This window comes from Mustela nivalis (assembly GCF_964662115.1).
Source record: "Mustela nivalis genome assembly, chromosome: 5".
Taxonomy (NCBI): domain Eukaryota; kingdom Metazoa; phylum Chordata; class Mammalia; order Carnivora; family Mustelidae; genus Mustela; species Mustela nivalis.
Genome location: NC_139024.1, coordinates 43,771,711 through 43,785,688, shown reverse-complemented (window position 1 = coordinate 43,785,688; position 13,978 = coordinate 43,771,711). Strand labels below are relative to the sequence as shown.

Below are 13,978 nucleotides of genomic sequence, written 5' to 3'. Positions count from 1 at the left end.
TGTAGTAATTACCAGAAAATATGACCATACGACCAATATGAAAATTTGAAAACTTTCATTTCAAAGAGGTTTCAAAATATGAAACCTCTTCTACACAGTTACTACATGGAGTAGTATGCAGCGTTAACAAAGAATACCAAAAGCACTGGGAAAGCACTCACAAAGAATACCAAATGCAAACATAAGGAAAAATCAGTTTTGCAAAGAACCAAGCATAGAGCACAGAAGTAATTTTTTTTTAAGATTTTATTTATTTGGGGTGCCTGGGTGGCTCAGTGGATTAAGCCACTGCCCTCAGCTCGGGTCATGATCTCAGTGTCCTGGGATCGAGCCCCGCATCAGGCTCTCTCCTCAGCAGGGAGCCTGCTTCCCCCTCTGTCTCTGCCTGCCTCTCTGCCTACTTGTGATCTCTCTCTCTGTCAAATAAAATAAATAAAATCTTTTTAAAAAAAAAAAAAGAGATTTTATTTATTTGATAGAGAGAGATCACAAGTAGGCAGAGAGGCAGGCAGAGAGAGTGGAGGAAGCAGGCTCCCTGCTGAGGAGAGAGCCTGATGCGGGGCTCGATCCCAGGACACTGAGATCATGACCTGAGCTGAAGGCAGAGGCTTTAACCCACTGAGCCACCCAGGCACCCCGAACATGTAATTTTTTTAAAAAATAAAAATTCTGTTTGCACTAAGAGCAAGAAAAGTCCCAAATAAAGATTTCTCTTTTTTTTAATGTTTTTTTTAAGATTTTATTTATTTATTTGACAGAGACAGAGATCACAAGTAGGCAGAGAGAGGAAGGAAAGCAGGCTCCCTGCTGAGCAGAGAGCCCAATGTGGAGCTCGATCCCAGGACCCTGAGATCATGACCTGAGCTGAAGACAGAGGCTTTAACCCACTGAGTCACCCAGGTGCCCCCCAAATAAAGATTTCATTCATTCAACGAGAAATGAGAAAATGTTTGCTATGTGAAAATCATGACAGTATAAAAGACCAGGACATTCACAAAAACCTACAAATAGGTGATCCCAGCCAACACATAATACATAGAGACAAGAGTAAATTAAAATATTTGACAGGAAGTACTTAAATATACAATTTAGAGTCTATAATAGAGTCACTAATTTTATTTTTAGTAGAGAGATAACATGAGAATTGTAGTAGTGTGAAATTAACATGGTAGCAATATATAAGATGGGCTGGAATAGGTCAAAACTGTTGAAATCATTAAGGGAAAGGGGGAAGAGATGTGAGAGATACCTCAGAGGGAGTAATAAAGGCAACAGACTATCATCCAAAAGAAGATGAAAGTCATCAATATTATATCTAAGAGTTAACTAAGTAAATCTTAATTTTCATAGATTTCTGAGTTTTCACAATCACTTATACAATAAACAAAGTACTGAAAAGGATTTTGGGGTGAAGGAATACTTGCACAGCATTTGTGAATATGAGTTAATGCATCAGTAATCACACTTAGGTATTTAAGGTAAAAGTTGGTATATTAAAAAATCACTCAGACGTAGTAGTAGTAGTAGTAGAAAACTGTATTACCTTTCTGACTGGCTTTAACTATCACTTCTATATGCTTCATTGCTGCTTTTAATAGTTTCTTGGTTATAATAGATGGAATATCCACCTAGAAAAATTCAACATTAAAATAAAACTTTTAAAACAATTAATGAGTTACAATGGCAGGAGTACGATATTTAAGATACTGGAATGCATGATCTTAAAAATTAGAGATATTATTTAAAATCTTTCAAAAATGTAATTAAAAGTGCTTTATATTATTGGATCATACTAACTCCAACGTTAGTTTATCACACTAAAGAAAATATACCTTAATATGCATGCATTATCTATACTAAATTTCTCCACAAAATAGTATCTTTACTCTTGATTTCTTTTTTTTTTTTAAAGATTTTATTTATTTATTTGACAGAGAGAGATCACAGTAGACAGAGAGGCAGGCAGAGAGAGAGAGAGGGAAGCAGGTCCCTGCCGAGCAGAGAGCCCGATGCGGGACTCAATCCTAGGACCCCGAGATCATGACCTGAGCTGAAGGCAGCGGCTCAATCCACTGAGCCACCCAGGCGCCCCTACTCTTGATTTCTTTAATGTGTTTCTTTTAAATACACTGAAAGAAAAATCTCAAGTAACGTATCATCCCTTTGGGGCCATAAGTTTCTGTTTATTAAGGTTACTTAAAAATGAAGAATTTTTTATTCAGCTTACAAGATAAATCTTGATTTTAAGCTATATAGATGCATTCTATTTTGGAATAATATTGTATTTCATGATTCCCCACAGACATTTTTCACCTTGAAGGCTGGAAACTGTAGTGACTATGATAGGTTAGTGATAGAGGACTGAAGACCTATATGTACACACATAAGGGAGACAAAAAATAACTAAAATTGAATTGCAAATGAAATGAATCACCAAAAAGTATGTTCAGTGGACTTCAACCACAAAACTCAACACATTTTCCCTTTATCAAAAACATGAAAAAATTGCATCATAGCAAAGTTTTGTGTCAATGTTTCAATTATTTTTAAATTCCATATTAAGCAAGTGGTGGGGAATCAGAGGCTTTTTTACTAAGTGTGATGGATCATAAACCCCCAATTTTTAGTGATTTACCAGTAAAACCCAGAGCAGTTTACAGATATCTCTTAGCTATATAACATCACACATATTCAATAAAAGAGAATATTTTTGTTGATAATATAATTTGTTACAAAATAATATTACTCTTCATTTCTCTCTGGCTTCTCGTCCTCAGTGACTATAGGTTGCTGTAATATTTATCAAATAAATAGGATGTTTTCATTTTCAAATGTTTTATAAAATCTTGGAGAACACTTGCAAAAATTTTCCTTTTCTAAGATCCATTTTAGAGACCCCAGGTCAGATTCAAAATGATAAAATAATGGGCTCACCACTAAACTTGAAAAAAAAACAAACAAACATGTACTTTGTTTTCATTATTCCCAAACTGCCAATTTACATTATTTAGGCAATGCTATCAGGGACAGAACACTGTACTAAGAATAAGATGACCAGGCACAACTGTTGGCCCATAAACTCTACTTCTAACACGTTGACAAAGGTACTTCCTATAAAATGGGTATGATAATGACTCACTTATCTGCTGGGACAGTTATGCAAATAAAATGAAAAGAAAGGACAGAAAGCTTAACCATCCAGAAAACAGAAGAAAATATTTGCAAATCATATGTATGAACTCTTACAACTCAATAATACATAGACAACCCAGTGAAAAAATAGGCAAATAATTTGAATTGACATTACTCCTAAAAAAAAAAAAATACAATTAGCCAATAAGCAAATGAAAAGATGTTCAATGTCATAAGTCATCAGGGGAATGCAAATCAAAGCCAAAATGATACCACTTCATAACCATTAGGTGTGGTTAGAGTAAGAAAATGAGATGATACTAGTTCTGGCAAGGATATAGAAAAATCAGAACCCTCAAATACTACTGGTGGGAATGTAAAATGGCAGCCACTTTGGAAAAGAGTCTGGCACTTAATCAAAAACTTAAACAGGGGACGCCTGGGTGGCTCAGTTGGTTAAGCAGCTGCCTTCGGCTCAGGTCATGATCCCAGCGTCCTGGGATCGAGTCCCACATCGGGCTCCTTGCTCAGCAGGGAGCCTGCTTCTCCCTCTGCCTCTGCCAGCCATTCTGTCTGCCTGTGCTCGCTCTCTCCCCCTCTCTCTCTCTGATAAATAAATAAAATCTTAAAAAAAAAAAAATACTTAAACAGACTTACCATTTGATTCAACAATTATACTCCTAGGTATATACCCAAGAAAAGTGAAAACACATATCCCTATAACCATCAAAAACACCTGCACACAAATGCTATGGCAGGATTATCCGTAACAGCCAAAAAGTGGAAATAATCCAAATGTCTATCAACTGATGGATAAATAAACAAAATGTGGCATATCCACACAATAGACTATTATTCAGACATGAAAGAAGTACTAATACATGCTACAACATAACATGGATGAACTTTGGAAACATTATGCCAAGTCAAAAATAACCAATGAGAACAGGCCACATATTACATGATTCCATTTATATGAAATATCCAGAATAAACAAATCTATAGAGACAGAGATAGATGGGCTAGTGACTAGATCTAAGAGCATGAGAGAATAGGATTTATGGCTAAAGGGTATGAGGTCTCTTTTTGAGTGATAAAAATGTTATAAAATTGTGGTAATGATTGTGTAAATCCAGGAATATGCTAAAAACCACTGAATCATACATTTCAAATAGGTGAACTGTCTGGTATACAAAGTAGACCTCAATAAAGCTGCTACCAAAAAATACATATAATGCAATCCAAGTATGAAGTACTTTGATTTTAAAATCACTAGGCTATCACAAAGCCTAACAGAGCAGAACTATTCTACTAAGTAATACCTATAGATAACTTTATTGTAATGAGTTAGCTTTTTGATCAGTTTTATTTGACTTCCTCTAAGTTGTAATTTAAGTGGCTTATCATCAACGAATTGATATTTTTTACCGAATCTTTTATTCCAATTTTAAAGTCTATACAGCTGCCTTAGACTTTTATTAAACAATATGATTAATTTTATCCACTTTTTTCAATTTACAAAATAGTAAAATGCTCATACAAAAAAAAAAGGTGAACAGAAAGAAATGCCCAGAAAGAACCAAAAATCAGCATCAACCCACCATAATAGTAAATTAACAGTGATAAGGTTATATGTCCTTAATATACATAATAATAAGCTTTAATATGTGATCTTTGTTTTCAATGTGGAAAAATACTACATATATTCTTTTCCAAACTCTTCCACTTGATTATATAAGAAAAATAATTTCTCATGTAAATAAGTACTATTCTATAAAATGATTTTTCATGGCTACACAGAATTCTATAACTGGCATGTACTATATTTTAATGGACAATCTTATCATTAGACATCAGCTTTTTTTAAGTTTTCCTTATTATAAATTATACCACAATGAATCTTTGAGCATACATTTTTATATACATTTCTGATTATTTCTTCAAAACATATTAACAAAAACAAAATTAAATTTGGCAGTATAGACATTTTTAAGTCTTTTAATAGAGATTATCAAACTGCCTTCCAGTGTAAGAATTACACCAATTTGGATTTGTACTTGCTTTGCCTCTTTCCCCACAATCACCATTACTAGACATTATCATTCTTTATCGTTCCCAATCCAACAGGCAAGAGAGTAACATCTCATCAAAAAACGATATTTATTTGAAGTAGACAACATATTTTCAGCATTTATTGGTCATTTTTCTATTTTTCTTTTGTGAACTGCTTATTCATATTTTTTCCCTATCTTTTCTATAGTGGTTGACTATATTGTTAATTTCTCAAAAAAATATAGAAACATTTAGCAAGATTTATCTTTATTTACTAATTATAGATATATACCAATTCTATCAAACTGACAAGGATGTCTATCTACAGCCAACACACTGTGACTATATATAGACAAAGACCCAAACATAAACATAATATGGCTTAAATTTCTTTTTAAAAAGTAGATCATAATCATCACCATTTACTCAGTAAATTCATCTAACAGGAACATGACTTTTTTTCCTATAGCTGTCTTTTTATTTCTAATTACCACAAGCCAAGATACCTAAGCATTAAAGAAAGTAAAATTTATCAGGATAGAGTAAAACTAAGATTTTTAAAAATCTCTAGTAATAATAAAACCTCCAATTCCCAAATTTCTCATTATAAATATTTACCTTGTGAATCCTTCGAATTAAGACAGATGCAAAAAACCGTAATGTAATTCTCAGTTCATCAACAAAGGACTCATCATCTGTTACATCCCTTCAATTAAGGAGAAAAGCAAGCATTTAAAAGCTCAGAGAAACACATAGCTACTCCTTCTAGAAACCAAGTAAAGTTTAGAACTTCCTCTTTTTTTCCATTTATGTTTTCTTTGCTTTTTTAATAATATGTTACATTACAGAATAAAAAATAAAAATGTACAAAGAATAAATAGACATCTCCCATAATTCTAGTACCAAGACATAATCATTATTAACTAAATTGTAGTATATATTTCCCTGTAGACAACTACATGTACAAAGTCATATTTTTACAATACTCCAAACGTTTTCTAAGCATTCTCAAAGTAATTTATAAGAAATAAAACAATAATTTTGGAGGAGTAACAGAATTAATACAAAAATTTTAATTAGTTTAAAATATTTATAGTTAATAATATAAACTAATTCTAAAAGGTAAAATAAAATGTGTTCTATTTGAGAAAGAAAATTAACTGAAATGCAAACTTTTTTTTACATTTTTTTAAATTTTTTATTTTTTATAAACATATATTTTTATCCCCAGGGGTACAGGTCTGTGAATCACCAGGTTTACATACTTCATAGCACTCACCATAGCACATACCTCCCCAGTGTCCATAACCCCACCCCTCTCTCCCAAACCCCCTCCCCCCAGCAACCCTCACCTTATTTTGTGAGATTAAGAGTCATTTATGGTTTGTCTCCCAATCCCATCTTGTTTCATTTATTCTTCTCTTACCCCCTTAACCCCACAGAAATTTTGACAACCTTTATCTGAGGAACTACTTTTCATTTTCCTGAAGCCATGAGGTCCCTAAAAGAATTAGGACACTTCCCTACTCAAAGCAAGCAAGAAAGGTATATATAACAGTATTATCCTAAACTTGAAGATGGTGCTATTAAGTCCCTTGGCAGAATAACAAAGATAATTGTATTAATCAAGCCTTCCACTATTAACCCCAGGGAAGTGACTATTCCAGCATCAATAACTACACTGAGGAGAAAATACATACCTTACCATTTAGAAATACAGCCAGCTCTTATGAAGAGTCGGGACATGGGTGGGGGTGGGGAGAGTCTTCACAAGGATTCATTTTACAAAAAGACTTACTAACAGCTTTACTTAAGTGGCAAATGCCACTATATTTAAGTAAAATCCAACATAAAAATATTAATTTTCATAGCTTTTCAGGGAAATATAATAAACTGGATATTAAGTTTAATACTAGAGAGCATCTTGCCTACTAGCATTTTTTAATGAGAAAATTCAAAATATATAAAATTAGGATAGATGCCTTTAAATATTACATCTATAGGTCATATAGGTATAAGTGTTCAATTATGTAACTAAATACATGATACTTTTTTAAGACAACATTTATTTATTTAATATATATTGTGAATTTCTGATTCTCAAATTAGATTAATTTTTCAGATCTAAACAATTTTCTATATCCTTCAAGGCACAGGGCACTTGTATGTCCAATAGAAGATACTAAAAACAAGTTACTTTGGAAAAATCATTAATATTTTAGAAAAATTCTATTAAAATTATCTTTCAATTTACTGAAACATCTGAATATATACTTTTCCTCTAAATGTACAATTATTTTAAATGTAAAAAGTGCATATAAACTATTAAATCAGGGCACCTGGGTGCCTCAGCCCCCTGGGCACCTGCCTTAGGCTTGGGACATGTAACTCAAGGTCCTGGGATGGAGGCCCCACACTGGGCTCCCTACTCAGTGAGGAGTCTGCTTCTCTGTATTCCTTTGTCCCTCTCCTCCCATTCCCCACTTGTGCTCTCTGCTCTCTCTCTCAAATAAATGAATGAAATCTTTAAAAAAGAAAAAACAAAAAACAAAAAAAAACAACAAAGAACCATGAAGTGCTTCCCAAATCACTTAAGAATATAAAATAAAATAAAATAAAAATCAGGTCACTCCATTAAGGAGTGATGAGGAATTCTCTAAGCTAATTTTCTTTCAAAAAGCAGCCAAGGTTTTTTTCTTCTTTGCTATCACTAAACTGTTAACTGATTACGTACATCTATGGTTCTTACTAGGGCCAATCATGACTCCCAGGTAACATATGGCAATCTCTGAAGATATTTTTGGCAGTCACAAGTAAAAAGATGAGGGGCTGCTACTAGTATCTCATGCAAAAAGGCCAGCAATTCTGCTAAATATCCCACAATGCACAGGACAGCCCCCCACAACAAAGAATTATTTGGCCTAAAATGTCAATAGTGTCAAAGCTGAGAAATCCTGGCCTACACTGGTAACGCTTCATCAGCACACTTAATTGTATTCACTAAAAAAAAAAAAAAAAGGTCTTACAGAGAGAACTTACCTGTACCATGGATAAACAAAGTTTTCCAACACTAATTCAAGAACCTGCATAAAAATTAGTTTTTAAAGAAAAATCAAATTAATTAACTAATTCTAGGAAAATAAACCATATGACCAAATAATGTATATTACCAAAAATCAATTTTATTATCCCAAATATTGACATCTAGTATCATACTTTCACATGACATATACTGTCAACCTTACATGGTTAATTGCGATGATCAAACGGAACATATGAGAAAATACTTTGAAAACCATGAAACTCCATAAAAAGAAATAATACTATTAGAATGAAACACACATTTCTAAACATTCCCACAATTTAAAAAACAACAACAAACTTAAATTGTTCCTGACTCTGAAGCTTCACTGAACTGAAAGTTCTATGGAAAGAAGGAAAATAATAGGTTAGTCTTATGAATTCCTGACTCTCTCTATAAGTCAGTATTCCCAGAATAAAATGAAGAAACAAGTAGGTCAGACTTACATAAGGGGTCAAAATTAGCTATCAAATTGCTTCTAAAGGGAGAATAGTGACTAAAAAGGAGTATGAGGGGGACTTCTGGGGTACTAATAATGTTTTGTTTCCTGGTCTGGGTGTTGGTTATACAGATATGTTTACTTTTGTGAAAATTTTAGCTGTAAATTAAAAATCAGCATATAAGTTATAAATGAAAAAGTAACAAAACAAAAGAAATCTGGGTGTTAAAATTTCCATTTCTTAACTCTTGGTGCAGTATTGTGTTAATTTTTGAAAAGACTTGCAACAGTGGGCAGTGACTTTCTAATGCAGTTGGGAGGTTATCTAACAAAGTTATCTAACCGGACTGTAGGCTTGTATTCCTTCTCTGCAGCAGCAAAGAACGTTGTAGATTCTTAAAATATTAAAGCAAGATTTGATTTTGTATTAAACAAACTAAGCATTTAGTGATACCAGTTGGGAAAGTAAGACACATAGAAACGGAGATATGACACAAAAAGGACACCAGAAAATTTGCTATTAAATACTTGGTTTTGAGCGCCTGGGTGGCTCAGTGGGTTAAGCCACTGCCTTCGGCTCAGGTCATGATCCCAGAGTCCTGGGATCGAGTCCTGCATTGGGCTCTCTGCTCAGTGGGGAGCCTGCTTCCTCCTCTCTCTCTCTGCCTGCCTCTCTGCCTACTTGTGATCTCTGTCTGTCAAATAAATAAATTCTTAAAAAAAAAAAATACTTGGTCTTACTTTAACCCCTACATCCAATCACTAAATATTATTGATTTTACAACCTACATAGCTCTTTTCCATAGCTCCACTGTTCAGTCCTCATCTTCTCAACCTTATATTGTAGCAAGAGCGTCTCCCTCCTTCCAAGCTAGCTCCATCCTCCACAGAGCTGCCAAAGTAATTTAAAACATGTATCTGAACACCTCAATCCCATGCATAAAACCCTCAATTTATCAAACCATAACATAGCAAAGAAAAGTGGAGCTGCACTGATTTTAAAGGCGAGGGAGAAAGCTTCCTGCTAGTAGCTGTGACCATTTACTTCCTTTTCACTTCTCATTGTATCTTCTGAGTCACATCTGAAAACTCCAGTTACACACTTCAAAAGTCAGTGACTTCTATGATCAATTAAACTCCTCAGCAAGGCCCTTTAAATCTTTCAATGATCAGATTTCTAAAGACCCATATAAAAACTGTCTAAGAACTAAGCCAGACCCAGGTTTTAGAGTAAGTTCTACTACGAGCCAGGGATGAACTTGAGAAAATTAAAACCCTCTAAAGCCCAGTTTCGTAAAATCAATAATAGCACCTACTTTATAGGTTGTATGATTTCAAGAAATAACTTAATTAGTACAGTGCCCAATATTCAGCAAGTAACCAATAAAATATTAGCTACCAGAATACAGTGTCTCCATGCCCACATCCTTTCTCACATTTGGCCCTTCATCTTACTGAACACCTTATTCAAAGCTTCCCTTTCCTTTCAAAAGCTCTTCCCAAACCCTGATATACCCTTTCCCACATTATCAGTCTGGCAAACTTCTAGTCATATTTTCTGACTGCCTCTCTCAATAGTTAGGCATTTCCTCCTCTGTATTAATAATATACATTGTACATTTCTTCCACTATTGCCAGTATTCACATTACATTGTATTCAACTGTTTATATGTCTACCTCCCCTCCTAGACTCAAGTTCCTAGAAAAAAGGAACCATATATTATTTCTCCTTTTATTCCTGGGGCTAGTCCAGTTCCTGCTTATAGTAAGATCTCAAAACATGTTTTTAAATGTTGAGCTAGTATTTACTGAAAACCAGTATGTGCCAGGCAGTAGGCCAAGTGCTTCATATAAGTTCGTTCTTTCTTTCTTTCTTTCTTTCTTTCTTTCTTTCTTTCAAAATGAATGAAGTGAGGCACCTCGGTGGCTCAGTGGGTTAAAGCCTCTGCCTTCGGTTCAGGTCATGATCCCAGGCTCCTGGGATCAAGCCCCACATCGGGCTCGCTGCTCAGCAGGGAGCCTGCTTCCTCCTCTCTCTCTCTCTGCCTGCCTCTGCCTATTTTTTATCTCTATCTGTCAAATACATAAATAAAATCTTTTTTATAAATAAATAAATATTTTTTAAAAGAAATTAATGAAGTGTCAAAGACCCACAAATAATACTCTTGGTAGAGGTCTTATCTTCAACAGACCTCAAATCAGCACTCTGTAATAGAAATGTAATGTGAGCCACATATGTAATCTTTTATTTTCTAGTAGCTACATTTTAAAAAAGTAATAAGAAAACAGGTAAAATAATTTTATGATATATTTTAATTCAATATATCCAGAATATCATTTCAACATGTAATCAATAAAATATATTATAGGATATTTTACATTCTTTTTTTCTTACTAAATCCTCAAAACCACAACTCAATTTGTGATACATTTCCAAGTGTTTATGAACAGCCACAGCAGCTAGGGGCTATCATATTAGATAGCAAAGTCTTAAATCAAGGAATCCTAAAGTTGAAAATGAAAAAGAAAAAAGAAGAAATTAGAAAAAAAAGAAGTGCCAAGGGGCACCTGGGTGGCTCAGTGGGTTAAGACTCTGCCTTCTGCTCAGGTCATGATCTCAGGGTCCTGGGATCAAGCCCCGCATCAGGCTTTCTGCTCATCGGGAAGCCTGCTCCCCACCCCCGCCTGCCCCTCTGCCTACTTGTGATCTGTCAAATAATAAAGTCTTCTAAAAAAAAAAAAAAAGCCAAGAATTTTGGCATTTATGCAGCATGCTTTTAGCCAAGGATACAAATTAGGAAAAAAAGATAATTAAGCAGGATTCAGATGCCTAATGCTATTCTTTAATTAATTAGCATTCAATTTAATTCAATATATGTTTACCAACTACTAACAACATATCTGGCACTATACTTGGTGCTGGGAACAACTCAGACCCATTTACTGCCTTCAAGGACTTAACTCCTTTCTTAGATCAATGGGGAAAACAAGTTTCTAAAAGAAATAACAAAATATATGTTACCAAAAAAGTATATATAAAATGTCACTGTAACAAACATAAGGGTGAATGCTTTCTATTCCTACACTATGGGGAAACAGTGAAAAGTCTCCCATTCTCTGCTCTACCCTTTAGCAAGTGTCAAAACTGGGATAATTCAATAGGACATACTTGCTCTGTCTAGCTCAGGTATTACCCTACCATAAAGATGACTACTGTTATAAGAATTAAGCAATATCTAGGTAAAACAGTGTCGTCTTTGGCTAAAATATCCATTTAAATTAGACACAGGATCCAAAAACTTCTATTTTATCACCTGAGTCGCATATTTCATAATAATCAACTACCTAGTTAAGAATTCATTAGGTGGCATATATTAAGATGTTCCACAATTAAATTTCCATTAGTATTTAATATATACTCTGCTTGGGCATATTTGGCAGTGTTATTAAATTAATTACCTCTGAGAGAGATGCATCAACCTTGGAAGAAATTTTCAGATCTAGCCACGGCTGGTAGTTTTCAAGTAGTAAGGAAGGCCTAAAGAAAATCATACAATTAAATTGCCTAAAATCCAAAATGTAATTGGAAAGATCAACAAATAAAAAATGTTTAACTTACCTATGTCGTTTACATTTCACTTTACCACAAACAGCACAGCTACGACCTTGAGGAAATAATTCTTGAAGTCCCAACTGCTAAAAAAGGGAAATGAGGAAGGGGAGAGATTTGTCTTAGTTCACATACAATCTTTACTAAAGAGAATCAACTTCGAAAATTTATTAATCAATGTATAAATTGAAAGAATATTTTTTTAATTATTATTAGTCTGCCATAACACTGAAACCGTTCTTTGTAATAACTACTACTGGCTAAACTAAACTGCCAAATAAGAGAGAAAAAAATACCTGATAAAATGCAATTCTTAAGCCAAATTTCTAAGCATATAATTAAGGTCAGTTTTTATGCTTACTTATTTTTTAAAAAATTCAATCTATATTTGGAAATGATATTCTACTTCAGAGATGTAAGAAAAAACTATTTTCTATTTCCCCAAAATGTTAACTTCAATGAAAGGAAAGATATGTGACTAGTCATGTTTCTGACCGAATATGTGGCACCACTTTCCTCTGTACTTTTTCTGAATACAAGTACCAACAAACCTAAAAAGGGACTGTATCAATTCAAAGAATTATTAAACAAGACTTCAAGATATCTACACACTAGTGACTTTGCCTACTAGATACAGATTCAGTACACCACCACCCTAATGAAATTTTAAATATACAAATTATTTTGGTTAAGCAAACTACCTGATTATTTGTCTCTTGAAGACATTTAGGAAATTAACAGCGTGGGATAAGTTAATTCAGAGTTCCCTGTGTCTGTGTCTCAGAATCACCTAGAAAGCTCTTAACAAGTACTGATTACAAGGCCCTAACCAAGAACTATTCTATCAAAATCTGATTAGAGCGCCTAGGAATCTTTTTTTTTTTTTAAGATTCCCGAGGTGATTCTATTGTACAACCAACTTTGGGAACGAGTTTTAATTTACTGTCCTCATAATTAATATGTAGTTAGAGGACACTCTATAATTATGGATTCCAACTTTCTGAGAAGTTTGTATTTTCTTTTCATAGCTCATTGTAGAGATGTATACCTTAAAAATATACACATACATAAATTTCATTTCTAATTATGTTCTGATGTCTTCCATTATTAAATAATACCAGATGGATATTTTTTTTAAATCACTGCTTTAACATGCTTTCAGTAATAATATCAAACAGCACAGGTAATACATACTACTCTTAAAAATAAGAACACATAAATTTTACCTTGGGTTTGTATTTTATTGTGAAGAATATATTTGGTAAGAGAGAATCTGGTCCCAAAGAGCAATAAAATGTAACAACTCCAGCAACAAATGACCAGAAGATCATTAAAACATGAAGATACCTTAAAATAAATGAAAATAATTATTATAACAAAAAAAAGGTATAAAACTTAAGTTGTCCCCTCATTGATTTGACAAGTATTTATTAAGCACCTACCATATCAGACTGAAGACAGATCTCATGATACCTGTGATGTATTTATTTAATTATAAGGATCACAGAATGCATGTTACCAAATGTACATTTCACTTAAAGTGTAAGAAAGTATAAATTCTCAATATTTTATAATTTGGTACCTAGATTGTTATGTTTGACTAGCTATACTACAGTGCTCCAAATACCTTCCAATGATACGGTAGTATTCATCAAAATTCTGA

General features: G+C 33.6%; 1 protein-coding gene across 12 annotated transcripts in view; it reads right to left on the bottom strand.

Moving 5' to 3' along the window:
- Positions 1-13,978, bottom strand: part of SNX14 (sorting nexin 14) — a 99,825-nt gene that overhangs the window by 69,656 nt on the left and 16,191 nt on the right. For 7 of the 12 annotated variants that reach the window (XM_082730660.1, XM_082730665.1, XM_082730662.1 and 4 more), the window contains exons 2-7: positions 13,542-13,662; positions 12,325-12,401; positions 12,165-12,243; positions 8,224-8,267; positions 5,803-5,890; positions 1,544-1,628 (exon numbers count right to left, since the gene is read on the bottom strand). In XM_082730660.1, coding sequence (XP_082586786.1) covers positions 1,544-1,628; positions 5,803-5,890; positions 8,224-8,267; positions 12,165-12,243; positions 12,325-12,401; positions 13,542-13,662 — 494 coding nt within the window. The remainder of the gene's footprint in view (positions 1-1,543; positions 1,629-5,802; positions 5,891-8,223; positions 8,268-12,164; positions 12,244-12,324; positions 12,402-13,541; positions 13,663-13,978) is intronic. The other 5 variants (XM_082730664.1, XM_082730661.1, XM_082730667.1 and 2 more) reach the window with 1 other exon arrangement.